This window comes from Gobius niger (genome assembly GCF_951799975.1).
Source record: "Gobius niger genome assembly, chromosome: 7".
Lineage (NCBI taxonomy): Eukaryota > Metazoa > Chordata > Actinopteri > Gobiiformes > Gobiidae > Gobius > Gobius niger.
The window spans coordinates 7,259,326-7,276,301 of NC_136858.1; the positions used below are offsets into that span (position 1 = coordinate 7,259,326).

The following is a 16,976-nucleotide window of genomic DNA, read 5'->3' on the forward strand; positions in this document are numbered from 1 at the left end:
TATTATTGTTATTAAGTTGGTTTTGTATAGCCCAATATCACAACAGAAGTTGCCTCACAGGGCTGCACCAAACATTAAGGCAATAAAACAGAGCAATAAATATGACAATTTAAAGTTCAGGTGAATGAAGTATCCAGGCAAACATAATAATGTCCAATAAGCGTCAGCAGCAGGTGGCGACGAGCGGCGCGAGTGTCCCCAGTCCTTAGACTCTCCAGCACGGCAAGGACAAACTCAAAAGCCTGGCAGGAGAAAAGAGAAACCTTGGGGAGAACCAGAGAAGGAGATTATTACTAGTATAAAAGGATTTTCACAAAGTGTTCTTTATTAAAATCACATGCACCATGCCTCGCTCAAAATAGTTCTCTGAAGACCTACGATCCAGAAGTATTGATTTGTGTAAAGCTGGAAAAGGTTACAGAACCATCTCTAAAAGTCTTGATGTTCATAAATCCAGCCTGGCTCTGTTGCTTCACTTCCAAGGAGTGTCCGCCCTGTAAATGTGGCTGGTGTGTGGTGAACCCTGTGTTTTTTAACTATTCTTTGAAAGGACTTGCAGGACTCACAGTTGGTCACAGTTTGAGGAGGCGATCGCGCTTAACTCCATTTATTTATCTGGCACATAAAACTAAATAGCACTAGCCCCGACAGCAGTCCTGCCCCACATATGCAGTCTACAACAAAAAACATCCATAGCATAAACAACAACTATGAACATAAATGACAATATGACAACTTAAAAAGACATGCTAAATTCACAATTCAATGGAATATAACTGTTACAGGCTGTTATAACTACGCTACATGAAGATGACTCCAAGAGCACAATGCAGAATGCTCAGTGAGGTAAAAAAAAAGAAAGAACCCAAGAGTGTCAGCTATGCAATACGTTCAACATTGAACAAGAATGGGGTTCATGGGAGAACGCCACGGAGGAAGCCATCGCTGCATGTCTGAAGTTTGCAAAAGAGCACTTGGATGCTCCACAGCACGACTGGCAAAAGATACTGTGAACTGATGAAACCAAATGTGAATAGTTTGGGAGAAACACACAATGTCATGTGTGGAAGACAAATGGAACAGCACCAACATCAAAACCCTCTCCTCACTGTGAAGTCTGGAGCAGGAGCATCATGGTGTGGGGCTGTTTTGTTGCCTCAGGGCCTGGACAACATGATATCATCAATAGAAAAATGAATTCACAAGTTTATCAAGATATTTTGGCAAAAAACTTGAGGCCATCTGTCCAACAGTTGAAGCTCTAAAGAGGAAGGGTGTTGCTGAAATTGACCCGAAGCACAAAATCCACTTCAGGATGTTTTCAGAAGAAGAAAGTCCTGACCTAAACCTGACTGAGATGCTCTGGAATGACCTCAAGAAAACCATTCACACCAGACATCCCAGGAATCTCACTGCAACAGTTTTGTAAAGAGCAATGGTCCAAGATTCATCCTGATGGCACGTCTGATCTGCAACTACAGGAAAAGTATGGAGGAAATCATTGCTGCCAAAGGAGAGTCAACCAGCAACTGAATCTAAGGGTGTACTCACTTAATCCACACTGTTTAATCATTCTTATGATTTTAATAAAGATCAGATCACATTTCATGAGCAATTCAGGCAGAAATGTGAGAAACTCCAAACGGTGTACTCACTTTTTTCCCACTGTATATGCAATATTTCAAAACAGTGAAAACTCCTCTGTCGACAGACCTCAGTCGTTCAGTGGAGATAACATCCCGCTGTCAGTCATGGGCTCGGTGATCCCTCAGCCTCCCTCCGTGTGTTATTGCACCATTCTCTAATATCCTGAGAGGAAATTAAACTCCCACATGATGCGTGTGTGTATGGGGCAGATCATATCTATGGTGTGACAGCTCAGCGTTTCAATGCAAGAGAGGGAGAGAGAGAAGAGTTTATGAACAAAAGGAAAGAAATCTACTCTTCAAGTACATTTCAGTGACAGATTTGACGGGGACATATGCAAAATCTGCTTTTTTTTTTAGTGTACCCTTGTCAAAGAGAAAGCTGGGCTACTTCCTTTAGTTGGAAATCTAAGCTACTTGTAAAATCTGCACATCAAATTTTCTGGACACAGTTTACCACTCTGATGGGATCATTTATCAAGACAGGTGCTAAATAGCGGGTGCAAGATCAAAAACATCAGTGAACACTAACACCGGGATTTAACTGTAGATGAAAAAGTAGATTGATAAAAAGTAGTACCAGCAAGTATGAGTTGCTATAATAAACAATGGTTCCACCACCCTCCAAACTGAGAAAAGCCAGAGTCCCAGCCTCCGTTATGTGCAACTTCTACAGAGGGACTATAGAGAGCATCCTGACCAGCTCCATCACTGTGTGGCATGGCACCAGCACTGCCTCCTGCCGAAGGAGCCTCTAGCGCATCGTGAGAGCAGTGGAGAAGATCTGCGGAGCCCCTCTCCCCTCTATTAAGGACATGTACTCCACCCGTCTCACCCGCAAAGCCGGCAGAATCACCAGAGACCCTTCATGCCTTCAAGGGCCACGTCCAGTCAACTGAAGAACAGTTCTATCCACCAGGCTATCAGAAAGCTCAACTGCATCCCTTCATTAGAGTGAACCTGGCCCCCATCATACTTAAATTTAAATGAAAAATATGTCAATCGTTTGTGCTGTAAAAATCTTTGTTTGTGCTGTTACCGTTTTTGAGATATTGATGATTGTTTTTTGCATGCAGTGTGTGTTGCCGTGCGCCTCTGACACGTGCGCGCGCCTCAGAGGAGGACGAGGGTGAACGCCTCAAGGCTCTAAAGTTTGTAATAGTTTAAAAACCGAACCAGCACAAACGGAAATCTTTACAGCACAAAACAGTACAGATGTAGAGGAAGCGGTGACACCATTTTTACCCGTTTTGGAACTTTATAACGAGCAGTGTGACCTCAGATCTGACCAATAAAACAATCATTAATATCTCAAAAACCGTAACAGCACAAAAAAGATTTTTACACCACAAAACAGAACAAACGTAGCACAAACGATTGACATATTTTTCATTTAAATTTGAGTTTGATGGGGGGTCAGGTTCACTCTAATCATCCATTCCCAGCCCTCCCTGTGCACCCACGCCTCACTCCCCACACCCCGCTCCACACCAAGGACTTGAGAAAATAAACATTTTGATTCCTATCAATGAATTGACAATACAATCTTTGAATCTTTGAACGGAATCTTTGAATCCAAAACTGAACTTTAACGCCTAAAGACAACAGACAACACAGACCACTATAAGCCTATGGCACTGAAAAAAAAAAAAGTTTTTCTCTCTAACCATAAAACTGAAAATATGAGGCGGATTGCTGGAGCGCCTTCTGGATCGACCCGAAACCCTTTCAACTGTGTTGGTCCGTGTTCACACGTGTTCGGACCTGACGTCGCACCATCAGCAACGCAACAACCATCAGCTGTTCAACAAACGTATTCCCATGTTCCCATGACAACGGGCATCAACCTGTAAATGTGCACTTCCCTGATGTTATGCGGTGGTCGCTCGTTTCTCTCGTGGTTAAATACAGTGAGGTTGGTGTACGCTAGGCGAGGAGAAATGCACTTTAATCAGCTCATGGTGAGGAAAGCTTTACTGCGCAGACCACTTCAACAGTCTATGGAGATCATGAATGGGATTATGACTTCCGGCACCGTCAGATATATGTGGGACTGTTGAGCTCCAAATGCTAAGTTCCTAAATGTGTCTGAATGAATCAAAACACCAGTCCTGGTGTGTTATTGGACAAATAATGAAATAATATGGTTACATCTCCACAACCATTGGCCCTTTATTATTTTTCATGACGTGGCCTAAACATAATGTACACACATTGTCCACCATATCAACAAAAGCAGAACATATTCCCCTCTGTTTTAAATCACTTTGAGATCTGTGTCCAAATACAAAGGAGTGCATTATTATTGACATTTTACTCTGATTACAGTTTGCCCTGTCAGTGCTGCACTCGCACCGATCCATCCCTCCTCTCCCCTGTCTCCTCTCATTGCCCTCCGCCACATCCCGCTCTCCAAAACAAGTGCCCCCACTTAGCCCGACGCTAACGAGGCCATTACCAACCTGTCCCCCCCCCTCCCCCGCTGTCCGCCCCGCCGTTTAAACCCAGTCCCGCCTCGTCTGGCTAAATGGCACTTGTGCACTAACGCGCCGTCATTTGCATATTAATACGCTCGGATCACAGTGGGGGCATAAAAATATTAGCGCCTTGTAAAATCAAGCAGAGTTAATCACCCCACCAAAGAGGAGACACTGGCGCTTTATGAAGGTGTTCGGGGACATCGAAAGCAAAGTCAATGTTTGCTTAGTTCTGTTAATGAGGCAGGGAGTAACTAAAATGTTTATTTATCCTGTAGCATATTGCAATGAACACACACAATTTAAGGCCGGACAAGGCAGGTGAAAACTCTCCCTTAACATTTTAGTTTTAATGTCAAAGTAAAGATTAGACCGAACTCACACTTTGTTACAACCCTCTATGGAGACGTACTTATCCTCTCTCCCTCTCTCCCCCCACTGTTCACACGATTTTTAACATACACCCCCATACTTCCCGTGCACTCACCCCATTCGTCCAAAAATGGCTTGTTCTAGCCACTCTGCCATAAAGGCCAGATTTGTGGAGTGTAGGACTAATAGTTGTTCTGTGGACAGTTTCCCCCACCTGAGCTGTAGCTCTCTGCAGTTCATCCAGGGTCATCATAGGCTTCTTGGTAACTCGGTCAGTAAGTTTAGGAGGACGGCCAGGTCTCGGTAGTTTTGCAGTGATGCCATATTGTTGGGAAATGTTTTTTTTATGAAGTGCCGACAGCATGATTGTGTAATCCAAATATGGTAATTTTCTTTGCAAACTTTTGCTGCTGGTGTCTTACTCAAAGATATACATGCAGACACATGTGCATTATGTTACAAAACTAGGATTTGTTTTTGGTTCAATTGTGCAACATGAAACATAAAACACAAAACTTAGATAAATAATAAACTATAACAACTTTGAAACTATAAGACTATAAGGGCATATATAAAAAGATTCAAATACAAATATGATAAAGACAACAACAATTTGATATGAAAAGCAGCATGAGTGTATATACAGATGCATTGAGTGTTAGCAGCAGACGAGTGTGGACTGACCACATAGTGCAATAGAGCAGTGCAAATGGCTAGAACAGGTTATTACTGTACATGAGTCTGATACAGAGTATTGGGTCTTGTTATCGTTCATGAGTCTGATGGCGGAGGGGAAAAAACTGTTCATGTGGCAGGAGGTACGGGTCTGGATGGACCGTAGCCTCCTGCCTGAGGGGAGAGGGGTGAATGGTCCTGTCCAGGGAGAGAACAGTCAGCTGTAGTCTGACCTACACACCTCCGGTCACGTGCTGCATTTTATTTGGGCAGAGTCTGGCATTTTTTCTTTTGTGCATCTATACAAGCCATTTAATTTCACTTGTAACTTGAGTTACTTAAATTATTACAATATTCTTCTTCTTCTTCTTCTTCTTCTTCTTCTTCTTCTTCTTCTTCTTCTTCTTCTTCTTATTCTTATTATTATTATTATTATTATTATTATTATTATTATTATTATTATTATTATTATTATTATTATTATAATATTACTGTGTAAGTAATATGTTATATGTCTTAGTTACTGAAAAAGTCATATATTTTTTGTTAACTCGTTACTTTTGTAACGTATAAACGTTACCCCCAACATTGAAACACTGTTCTATGGGTCTGAGAGACTTGTCTTTTATTCTTCAGCTTGCGATGAGTGGACAGTCCTCCCAAGACCTGCTCTACTTCAGGACGTGCAGTGCTATGGACACTCTGCTGTGGTCAGCAACGGGTCAGTGTAACCAACGGTACACCATGTCACCTGTTTAAATACATGTGCATACTTGTTCACAGTAGTACACAGCTAATGTTCATTTGACACCGTTTGGTGTATACTGTATATGCTTCCAACTTACCGCTGTTACTATGAATGAACTCTCTTCAAAATTACTACAGCAGTGACAGTAACATGACACTAAATATAGTGTGCTTGGTGCTCTTTATTTTCTGTAGAAAAACTGAGACCACATTAGAGCGACGGGTGACAAAGCAAGTTGACATAGACATTCTTTTTTCTGTGTTGAGCTGGTCATTAGGAGTATGCTTTGTACTGATGGTCAGTACAGTGTAAATGTTACGCAGTGTCTTTACGAAAGATTTCCATCCTGGATGGAAGAAGTAAAGAATGAAACTTAATCTTTAATAATTATAAGTATTCTAGTGAAAGGAAATGCTGTTAGACAGCTACAGTATGTCCAAAATGCTGCTGATCGAGTCCTGACCAGAACCAGGAAATACGGAATATAACAGACTTTAAAATAGATCTGCTTGTGCACAAGTCTCTTCATGGTGGGAGGAAAAATGGTGTACACCCATTGAACGTTCAAATATTTCTGCCTCAATTGGTCATAAAATGTGGTCTGATCTTTATTAAAATCACAACAATAGACACACAGGGCCAGATCTTGTGGTGGCGCACGGAGGGGCACATGCTCTTGGCGAATTTTTTTCCTGAGTGGCGGAGCTACTGTATATGTGCCATTCGCCTCCACCACCTGTGAGGGGGCGTCACAAGAGGAGGTGACTGCTCTGATGGAAACACCGCTGACATTCATTTCCTCGTTTACATTGCGCTGTCTTGCATTCTTTCTTAAGCCTTACCCCGGGATTCCACATCATCCGCCTGTGTGCTCGGCTCCACTCCGCTCCGCCCCGACTCCGAACGGCTGCGACATCAACGCCCACTGTCTCCACTTCAGGCGGAGAGGCGACGTAGATTCCCCCAGATTCCACATTCTCCGTGCTCGCCCCGCTCCGCTCTGCTCCACCCCGCCCCGACCTCCGCAGCAAATGCGTTGCTATGTTGAACGTTCAGAAACATTCCACATTGTCCACTCCGCTCCGAGGGGCCTACGTCGCCTCTCCGCCTCGCCACGATAAAAATACGGATCAACCCTATTTTCAGGTCCGTCTGCGCCCCGTCAGCTCCGGCCGGATCAAGCTCCACAGTTCAGACCGCACCAAACGGGAAAGAGAACGACAACAATATCCGTATTTAAGTAAATACCCTCCAAGCGGACTTTATTTTAAAATGTCACTATTTCACACAAAGTGACCTCGATAATTCCCTCTGGGGAGTTTGTTATCACAAAAACAATCACACGACCCGATTAAGCTTCTGTTGCTTTCGTTCATGTAACTTTTTTTCTGCCTCTCTCTCCCTCGCGCATGAGGGGGGCACAGGCTTCATGCTTCAACGCGGTATAGCTTGCATGCTCATAAATAGTTGTTTATTATTTTATTGGGAGGTTTATTTCTCAAAGTCGTTGCTTTGTGCGCGTGCTCCTCATGGAGCTGGAGCACTGGCGGAGAGGACCGGGGCGGACTGAAGTGGAGACAGTGGGCGTTGATGTTGCAGCCGTTCGGAGTTGGGGCGGAGCGGAGTGGAGCCGAGCGCACAGGCGGATGATGTGGAATCCCGGGGTTCAACATAGCAACGCATTTGCTGCGGAGGTCGGGGCGGAGTGGAGCGGAGCGGGGCGAGCACGGAGAATGTGGAATCTGGGGGTAAGGCTCTCACAGGTCAAACTAAACACTTTATTGACCCCATCGTGAGCTAAACGATGTTCACGTCTCGAGAGAGAAAGAGCTACAGCCTCCGGCCCCCGCTTGGCGCGAACGCGAAGCAAAACAAATGCACATGTTCACCAGCCCTCTCCAGGCCACGGAGTCGATCTGGTTGGAGGAAAATGTGCGTCTCCACCCACTTAAATGCGCTAAGTCTAGCGTGGCAAGATCACAAAGTGCACTCCTACTGAGCGTAAAATGTCACGCTATCGTCTGTGTTTTGAGACACAAGATTTGGCCATAACATGTAAACATTCACAGTACAGTGTGGAATTAGTGAGTACACCCACTAGCTAAGGATTCTCCAAGAGCTAATTAGACACATTTATGCAGACATTTAGAGTCAGTTATGAACCAACCTGAAGTCCAGTTACTGAGGTGTGACTAACAGCTGCCCTTGCCACTTGAATCATGCCTCACTCAAAAGAGCTCTCTGAGGACCTACGATCAAGAATTACTGATTTGTATGAAGCTGGAAAAGCTTACAGAACCATCTCTAAATGTCTGTAAATCCATAGTGAGATAAACTGTGTATAAATGGAGACAGTTTGGCTTCACTGTTGCTTCACTTCCAAGCCTACCGACAGCAAGAGACTATCTCTCCACCCAGTACATATTCCATATGTATGGGGTCTGACCCCACGTGGGTCAGGCGACGTGGATAATTATTTAAGATTCATTACCAGTGAGGTGGTTGATTGTGCTACAAAGGTGTGCCATGCAGGTGCCATTTTACATTTTTAAAATGTAAAATCAGACATATGAAGATGAATCATTACCACCAACACTTTACGAGGCAGTAATTACTGTACTGCCTAAAAAAGGAAAGGACCTGGAGCAAGTAACCTCGTACAGACCGATTTCTTTATTAAATTCCAATCAAAAAAGGCTACAGAAAGACTACTTGATGATACAGCTTTACTTCCCAAGGGAGTGCAAATGGAGCGGGAGGACTTCCTTCCTTATTCTATTAGTGCGGTACTGCTGTCACCCACCACTTTAGCCGGGTCCCTATATAACAATGATCCTGTAATTCATAGTATGATAAGATTTTAAAACAAATTATTGAGAATTTTAAACTTAAACCACTGTCACTGTGTTTACCCATTTCATCTAATCCTTCTTTCCACCCATCTTGTGTTGTTGGTGCTTTTAATTTGTGTGTAATTTGAGTTGGTATCATATGCCCTGAAAGATTTATATTTCAATTTCCCCTTTATGACACTACAACAACTGCAAGAAAGGTTTTCTCTACCAGACAGTCATTTCTTTAGATATCTTCAGATACAAAATTATGTCCATTCCTATTTGCCACAATATCAGAGGACTAAGCTTGACCTATTGGATCAGTTTGAGTGAATTCCTAGAATCACCACAGAGGAATTCACTTGTTTATAACTCACTGTCGACCATTCCTTCTACTGCTCAAATTAAAGGAGATTGGGAGAAAGAGCTTGGTACCCCCTTACATGATGATGTATGGCAACAAGCTTTACAAAAAATAAAGACCACCTCCATATATGCATATGGAGGTGCCTAATCCAATACAAAATGGTCCATAGATTACAATACTCAAGAGAGAAAATCAATCAAATTGATCCAGATAGTTCACCCATGTGTGTGAAATGTACGGTAGAACGAGGTAGGTGGTATCGTTACGCACTTTGTCCTAATCTTTAAGGTTTTTAAGATCTTTAAGGTTTTTGGAACAACATTTTGGATTATTTATCCAATGTCCTGAAGGTGAAAATAACTCCAAATCCACTCACATCCACTTGTAATATTTCAAAAGATAGAATTGGTTTAAAGTATCATCAGTCAAACTTGATGAAGTTGCGTGTCTGTTCCATGGGTTAAGGGAAGGTCGGTCTGAAAGCCACAGCTCTATGTCTCTACTGAAGGAACTTCTGGAGGAGTATTCACAGAAGAATTAGTGGGTAGGAAGGAGGATACAGTTTCGGAAAGTACGTTATATAATATTATCCTTTTTGTTACATCCAATGATTGCTGAATCCATCGATCTGTGTTCAAATCTCAGTGGAACCTCATAGTACTACATGTACATGTTGAAACGTGCTTTTCAAATCCACAGACTAGTGTTGATGCAGTACTGTGAATACATAAAACAGTACCAAGTCTTTTTTTTTGTAGAACAGACATAAAGCAGCACCACCTTAAGTATTCGGGAAAAATGTTGCATATGCGGAAATGCAGGGCATAATTCAAGACCCATCCTGCGCTCTGAGTCCTCATGCATTCATCGTTTCTTCACCTCACCAAATAAAGAGTTCTAATCTACCTATGCATAATCACTCACATATTTATGTCCCTGTTTGTCTCTCTGCCCTCAGCCGCATGTACATCTTCGGCGGATTCTCTGGTGTGATATTGAACAAAGTCCTGGCCTACACGCCCCCCTCCTGCGTTGTCTTCTCGGACCCACTCAGGTGTGCCACGGCCGGGCCGGGGGTGCGCTGCCACTGGGTCCAAGGTGCATGTGTGACCTGGCATCCCCTGCTGCATGATCTCAGCTCTCCCGCCACATTCTGCCCCCCTAAACAAGGTACGGTACTGTGCTCCCAACCCTCAACCAGCATGAGCAGAGGTCAGGAGCAGGAGTTTCAGTCACAAAGGGTCATTGAGACTGAAACTCAGAGGTTCGTTTATCTGTAGGTTGAGAGCAGTCTTTAAAATAAATAGGGGTGGGACAACGACAAGTTGACCCCTCCCACTGGGCTTCATTAATTATGCCTGTGGCCAGAATGCTTTAGTGTTGCTGACAAAGCTTCTTGGGTGAAAGTCCCAAGATTCTATTTGTGGCCTCCAAAATGTATAAATATAAGCTGCTGTTGTTCAGAAGATTTTTAAATGTCTTAGGTGGATTGGGTGGGGGGCTGGAAGCCTGTTGATATTGTATTCAGTAAGTAAATTAAATTTAATAGAAAACTTAAGTATAAAATAAAGCAGACTGTAGACAGTCCTTCTATGTGAGGACGTACTAACTCCAACAACGGCAGCAACGAGGACCGTGAGTTCATTCATCTCGCCATTCCTTCCTACTTCTATCTCAAAATTCTCCCAGCATCTGGCAGTGTGTCCCTGGCATCTGCGAGGAACATGTTGGTTGTAGTTGGTTGTAAATAGCCGACTATAAAGTGCTTCATTTTATGAGATACTCTGTTACGTGGACAAGGCCTAAGGAACCACACTGGTAGTTGGTATACCGGACCCTGTGTGCAAACCAGCTACTAAACAAACACGGATGTACACACACAACCATTTGTCCTTTATGTGATGCCTCGTCATGAGCGAGGGGCGGTGGTGGCTCAACTACATTAAGGCTTGTCATGTGGGTTCATTACTTTGGATACTTTTCTATGCTACACAATAAGGCATTTTAATATTTTGATCGTGGTGCTCTACATCTGAGACTGTAGTAGAGCGGGTTGTCTCATGCCTCTAGTGTACAGAACGATTGCAGACACTTATGCTAAGTGCTGTCTAATGTCTCTCACATCTGTGCACAGTCAAATATTCCCCAATGCCCATGAGATCCCTCTAGTCTGTGTGTGGATATAATATGGATCAGCACAATGTTCCCAATGGAAACGTTGTTAATATTAAATATGTGTATATTCTCTTTCTTTGACAGTGAGCACAGATGAGCAGTGCTACCCCCTGGCAGACTGTGGCAGTTGTACAAGCAGCACCCATGGGTGTCAGTGGTGCGAGGAGCGCAGGTGTATCTCTGCACACAGTAACTGCTCTGTGGTGAGTGTCACAGCACCTGGGCCAAGACCCATACACATATGCCGTCAAGTGCACATTTGAAATAGTACTGGTTCTGAAAGAGGGGTGACAAACCTCTATTGGCAGCGCTTAGAGACCATCAGACCACAACCACAGAGTGACGTCACTATAGCATTCATATTCATTTTATTTTGTATTCTATCTAGGTAAAGATGCTAGTCTAACAATCGATGATTAGCACTCACTAGCGCTGCATAACAAAAGGCAAGGCAAGGCAAGTTTATTTGTAGAGCTCAATTCATACACAAGGCAATTCAAAGTGCATCACAGTTGCATAAAATGACAATAAAACAGATAAAATCATTAAAACATCAAACATAAAATTAATGAATTACAGTAAAAGAGATCAAATCCTTTCAGTTGTCATATGCACGAGCAAATAGAACTGTTTTCAGCCTGACTTTGAACATTGTCAGAGTTGAGGCCTGTCTCACATCCTCAATAAATAGTGTGGTTGCATGTCCTGGTTCTTGTCAGGACTCGAGCAGCAGCGTTCTGGATGTTCTGCAGCTCTGACAGTGAGCAGCCGTTACAGTAATCTAACCTGCTGGAGACAAATGCATGGATAAGTCTCTCTAAGTCTGGTTTTGACACTATTCCTCTGATCTTAGCCATGTTTTTCAAGTGGTAAAAAGCTGCTGATATTATTGCTTTGATGAGGCTGTTTAAGTTCAGGACCGAGTCCATGATTATTCCTAGATTTCAAACCTGATTTTTTGTCAATAATCTCAGTTTTGTCTGAGTTCAGTTGGAGAAAATTGTTTTCCATCCACAAACTGATCTGTTGGATGCAGTGACAGAGAGTATCTACAGACCCATTTTCACCTGTATCAGTGACAGAGAGTATCTGCAGGCCCATGTTCACCTGTATCAGTGACAGAGAGTATCTACAGACCCATGTTCACCTGTATCAGTGACAGAGAGTATCTACAGGCCCATGTTCACCTGCATCAGTGACAGAGAGTATCTACAGACCCATGTTCACCTGTATCAGTGACAGAGAGTATCTACAGGCCCATGTTCACCTGTATCAGTGACAGAGAGTATCTACAGGCCCATGTTCACCTGTATCAGTGATAGAGAGTATCTACAGGCTCACGTTCACCTGTATCAGTGACCGAGAGTATCTACAGACCCATGTTCACCTGTATCAGTGACAGAGAGTATCTACAGACCCATGTTCACCTGTATCAGTGACAGAGAGTGTCTACAGACCCATGTTCACCTGTATCAGTGACAGAGAGTGTCTACAGGCCCATGTTCACCTGTATCAGTGACAGAGAGTATCTACAGACCCATGTTCACCTGTATCAGTGACAGAGAGTATCTACAGGCCCATGTTCACCTGTATCAGTGACAGAGAGTATCTACAGGCCCATGTTCACCTGTATCAGTGACAGAGAGTTTTCTACAGGCCCATGTTCACCTGTATCAGTGACATGTAGATCTGAGTGTCATCTGCATAGTTGTGGTACGACACCTTGTTGCTGTTTATTAGCTGACCCAATGCGGCATGTACAAGAGGGGTCCCAAGATTGACCCCTGGGGGACTCCACACGTCATGGCAATTTTGTCTGAGACACAGTTGCAAATTTCGACAAAGTACATCCTGTCCTCGAGATAGGAATTGAACCAGTTTAGAGCAGTACCAGAGAGTCCCACCCAGTTTTCTAGCCTGTGAAGTAAGATCCCGTGGTCCACTGTGTCAAAGGCAGCGCTCAGGTCCAGCAGAACTAAAACTGAGACCTTACCTGTGTTGGTGTTCATGCGGATATCATTAGTCACCTTGATCAGAGCTGTCGCAGTGCTGTGGTGAGGCCTAAATCCTGACTGGAAAGTATCAAACACATTGTTAGACAGGAGAAAGTAAGTGAGCTGCTGATATACTACTTTCTCTAGGACTTTTCCTAAAAATGGCAGGTTTGATGTGGGCCGGTAGTTGTGCAGTTCCTTGGCATCAATGGTACTCTTCTTTAGAAGGGGCTTAATGACTGTAGTTTTCAAGGCTTCTTCTGACAATTTTGCAGGTGGAGGAGGGGTGGGCTATTGAGGAAACACTGTCACAAATGTGTATACCACTCAGACTTCATACTAAGGCTCGAACAACTACAGATTTTTAAAGGTCGACTTATTCATCATCATACTAACACTGTTAATGTAAATCTGTCATGCAGTTAATATACAATATAGAGGCGTATTTTATTTTAACTTATTATACGGCTCTTCACAACGTAAGCAGAACGCTCCATTGATTTGAATGGGATTTTCCAACGTTCTACCGGTCATTATTTTCTGATAGAGGACCTCTGAAAAAAATAATGACCACTGCCAATGACAACAGAGTTTGTGCTTGTAATACAGGTCTTTCACATCACTCCGCACAGACTTAGTAGCGGACACTATCTCTGTGCCTGTCACTGTGTCAAGTTGGGGGAATTGCTCGTGACGTTAGCAGGAGTCCGACTTTCAACTTACCCAGAGATTCACCACCATTCCTCCTCTCCAACTAAGTAGCTAGGCTAGCTACTAGCCTTGCTGCTACTAGCCTAGCCAAACGTTGCCAAGCAACTTTTGGGAACTATTTGCTGCGTAAGTCATTAAATAAACCTTTTGGCCTTCATAAAAGTGTATGAAGTTTATGTTCTGTGTGTTCAGTTGGCAAATGGCCATATAATAGGCAGAGCGATTTGCCCTTTCGGTACTTATTTTCCCGATAATCACCAGTGTTCTATACATTATCCCTTACTTAATTTATAGGCAATGCTCAGTGTTACCTGCACCTCCAGGAACATCAATCAATCAATCAATCAAAACTTTATTTATAAAGCGCTTTTCATACAAAGTTGTAACACAAAGTGCTTTACAGATTAAAAGCAGTTCCCGCCCACCCAACCACCCACTCTTCCAAACAGACAACATCTCCTCTCTCCTCTGTTTGTCTCACTGTCCTCGTGGCCTCCTCTGTATCTGTTGTACTGTTAGGATCATCTTCCTTGTAAATCCAAGGTCTGAAGCAAACAAGCTTTTGGTCCTGGAGTGTGAGATAGGTAGGGAATGAGTTTGTGTGAGACTAAAGATAAGATAAGTTGAGATAAGCCTTTATTGATCTCACAATGGAGAAACTGTCTGCATACATTGGTGCATCAATTAGCGTGTGAATGGGTGAGTGGTTCCTTACTGTAAAGCACTTTGTGTCTGATGAAGGTAGAAAAGTGCTATATAAGTTGAGTCCATTTACCAAATTTACTTACATTACATATTGTAATGTAAGTAATGTAAGTGTAACTAAACGTTCAGCTCTCAGGAACACTCAGGGTGTGCAAATAGGCAGAAAACGGGGGGAAAAAAACGATTAAATAGTATATAGTGGTATCTTATGTACAATAACTACCAAGGATTTTGTGGGGACAAAATGTCTAAACAGTAATAAATAACACATAATAAGGTAAACAGACTATAACAAAAAATGTGTGAGGCCTGCTCACTCCAAAGGACCTCAGTCACCTCAGTTGGTGTTGTGGGACCAGTCCAGTTTATTGTTGTTTATTGTTGCTCCTCAATGTCCTCCTCCCGGATATAAAGTAAAGTTAGAAACTGTGACGCGCAGTGGCTTTGGAGAGACAGTCTCGGCTTCAGCTCACTCATATCAGATGTAGCTATCCGTTAGCTTTATAGGTTAGCTCTCACGTTTCACGAGGTTATTATCAAATATAAAGCTACAGGACTCACAAAACTTGGAGTAGTTTGGTGCTCAGTCTCATGCACAGTTGGCGCGCTGTGTGTAACTGCAGACTGATGCTTTAGCGCTAAAGGTTCATCGCCCTCAGTGATGCGTCTGTTGGAGCGGGGTTAGTGAGTAGACGAGCCTACAGTCAGCTGGTGGATGTGGGCGGCTGTTGCGCTGCCCAGGTGAAGTGAGCGAGCGCGGGGCAGCGGGGCTCACTCAGCCTGGAGCTGGAGGCTCCTATGGCTGAAGCCACGGGAAATGGCATCTCAATTGTTAAAGGTTTTGTTGTTGTTTGTTGCTACTATAACATCTTCATACAACTGACATAACAGTAATAAATATTTTGTCTTCATTTGAGTGAATTATATGGAAGCCCGTTTCCGCCATGTTAAAAAATAAAAGCCCAACGGGAAGTCGAAATTACGAGATTTAAAGTCATAATTTCGTGTTTAAAACACAAAATTTCGAGTTTAAATCTCGAAATTACGACTTTTAAACTCATACTACGAGTTTAAATCTTGAAATTATGACTTTTAAACTCGTACTACGAGTTTAAATCTCGAAATTACGAGTCTAAATCTCGAAATTACGACTTTTAAAACTCAGAATTTCGAGATTTAAACTCATAGTACGAGTTTAGAAGTCGTAATTTCGAGATTTAAACTCGTAATTTCGAGATTTAAACTCGTAGTAGGAGTTTAAATCTCGAAATTACGAGTTTAAATCTCGAAATTTCGACTTCCTGTTGGGCTTTTATTTTTTTAACATGGCAGAAACGGGCTTCCATAGAATTATGATTAGGGTAAGTACAAGTTATAAAGGTCAACTCATGTTTTAGTAGCAATAAACAACAAAACCTCTAACAGTTGTGATGTCTCTTTTCTTCTCTGGATGCAATTCAAATGAAATGATGACAAGTCTTTTGGCAGTAAACACTGTTAGTAGGATCATTTCAGACTTTTCTAAAGTGGTGCGCCAAAGTCATGTTGTGGTGAAAGCGATAAAAACAAAACAAATAATTTTGTTTGATTATTCAATAGCGGATCTTCCACATTAAAAACTTAAAGGAATTGTATATATATCCTATAGCTCCAAACAGGGTCAAGTTGGAAGCTACCACGCTCTTCCACGGGCACAGACAAAGACCAGACAGGTACGTATCAACTCGTCTCACCTTAGGTAAGAACAAATCTCGGTATGGAAGAACTGTGTGCCGTCAGTCATGCAAAAAGACCAAAGATGTTTTTAGCATCGGCCTCTCCCAGTATATTCCTATAGCTCCAAACGGGGTGAAGTTAGAAGCAACCACGCTCTTCCACGGGCATGCGCAAAGACCAGACAGGTACGTATCAACTCGTCTAAGCTCAGGTAAGAACATATCTCAGCATGGAAAAACGGTGAACTATTCCTTTAACAGAACTTCTATATTAAATGCCATAAATGTCGACATTTATGGCAACGACAGCTCCATTATCTGAGTAAATAAACTGATGTCTGGATAAAAGCGGCTGCCAATGAAGGAATCTCAGTTTTAGTTGTGACTGTTGTGATCATAGGTGAAAATAAGAATGATTTAAAAAGTTCAAGTTTACTTTTGATACTTTATAGGAATGAAACCGTAGGGAAAGATTTGGAAACAGAATGTTCTTGATTCATGTGTCAAATTTAATTATCTTTGCAATTATATGAGAGTGTGCTGAGCTGACAAGAGCA

At 42.7% G+C, this 16,976-nt stretch overlaps 1 protein-coding gene across 1 annotated transcript in view; it reads left to right on the forward strand.

The window, feature by feature from the left end:
* Positions 1–16,976, forward strand: part of atrnl1a (attractin-like 1a) — a gene marked incomplete at both ends in the record, with an annotated part of 698,456 nt that overhangs the window by 67,716 nt on the left and 613,764 nt on the right. The window contains 3 exons of the mRNA XM_079559364.1: positions 5,807–5,897; positions 10,078–10,289; positions 11,379–11,483. Coding sequence (XP_079415490.1) covers positions 5,807–5,897; positions 10,078–10,289; positions 11,379–11,483 — 408 coding nt within the window. The remainder of the gene's footprint in view (positions 1–5,806; positions 5,898–10,077; positions 10,290–11,378; positions 11,484–16,976) is intronic.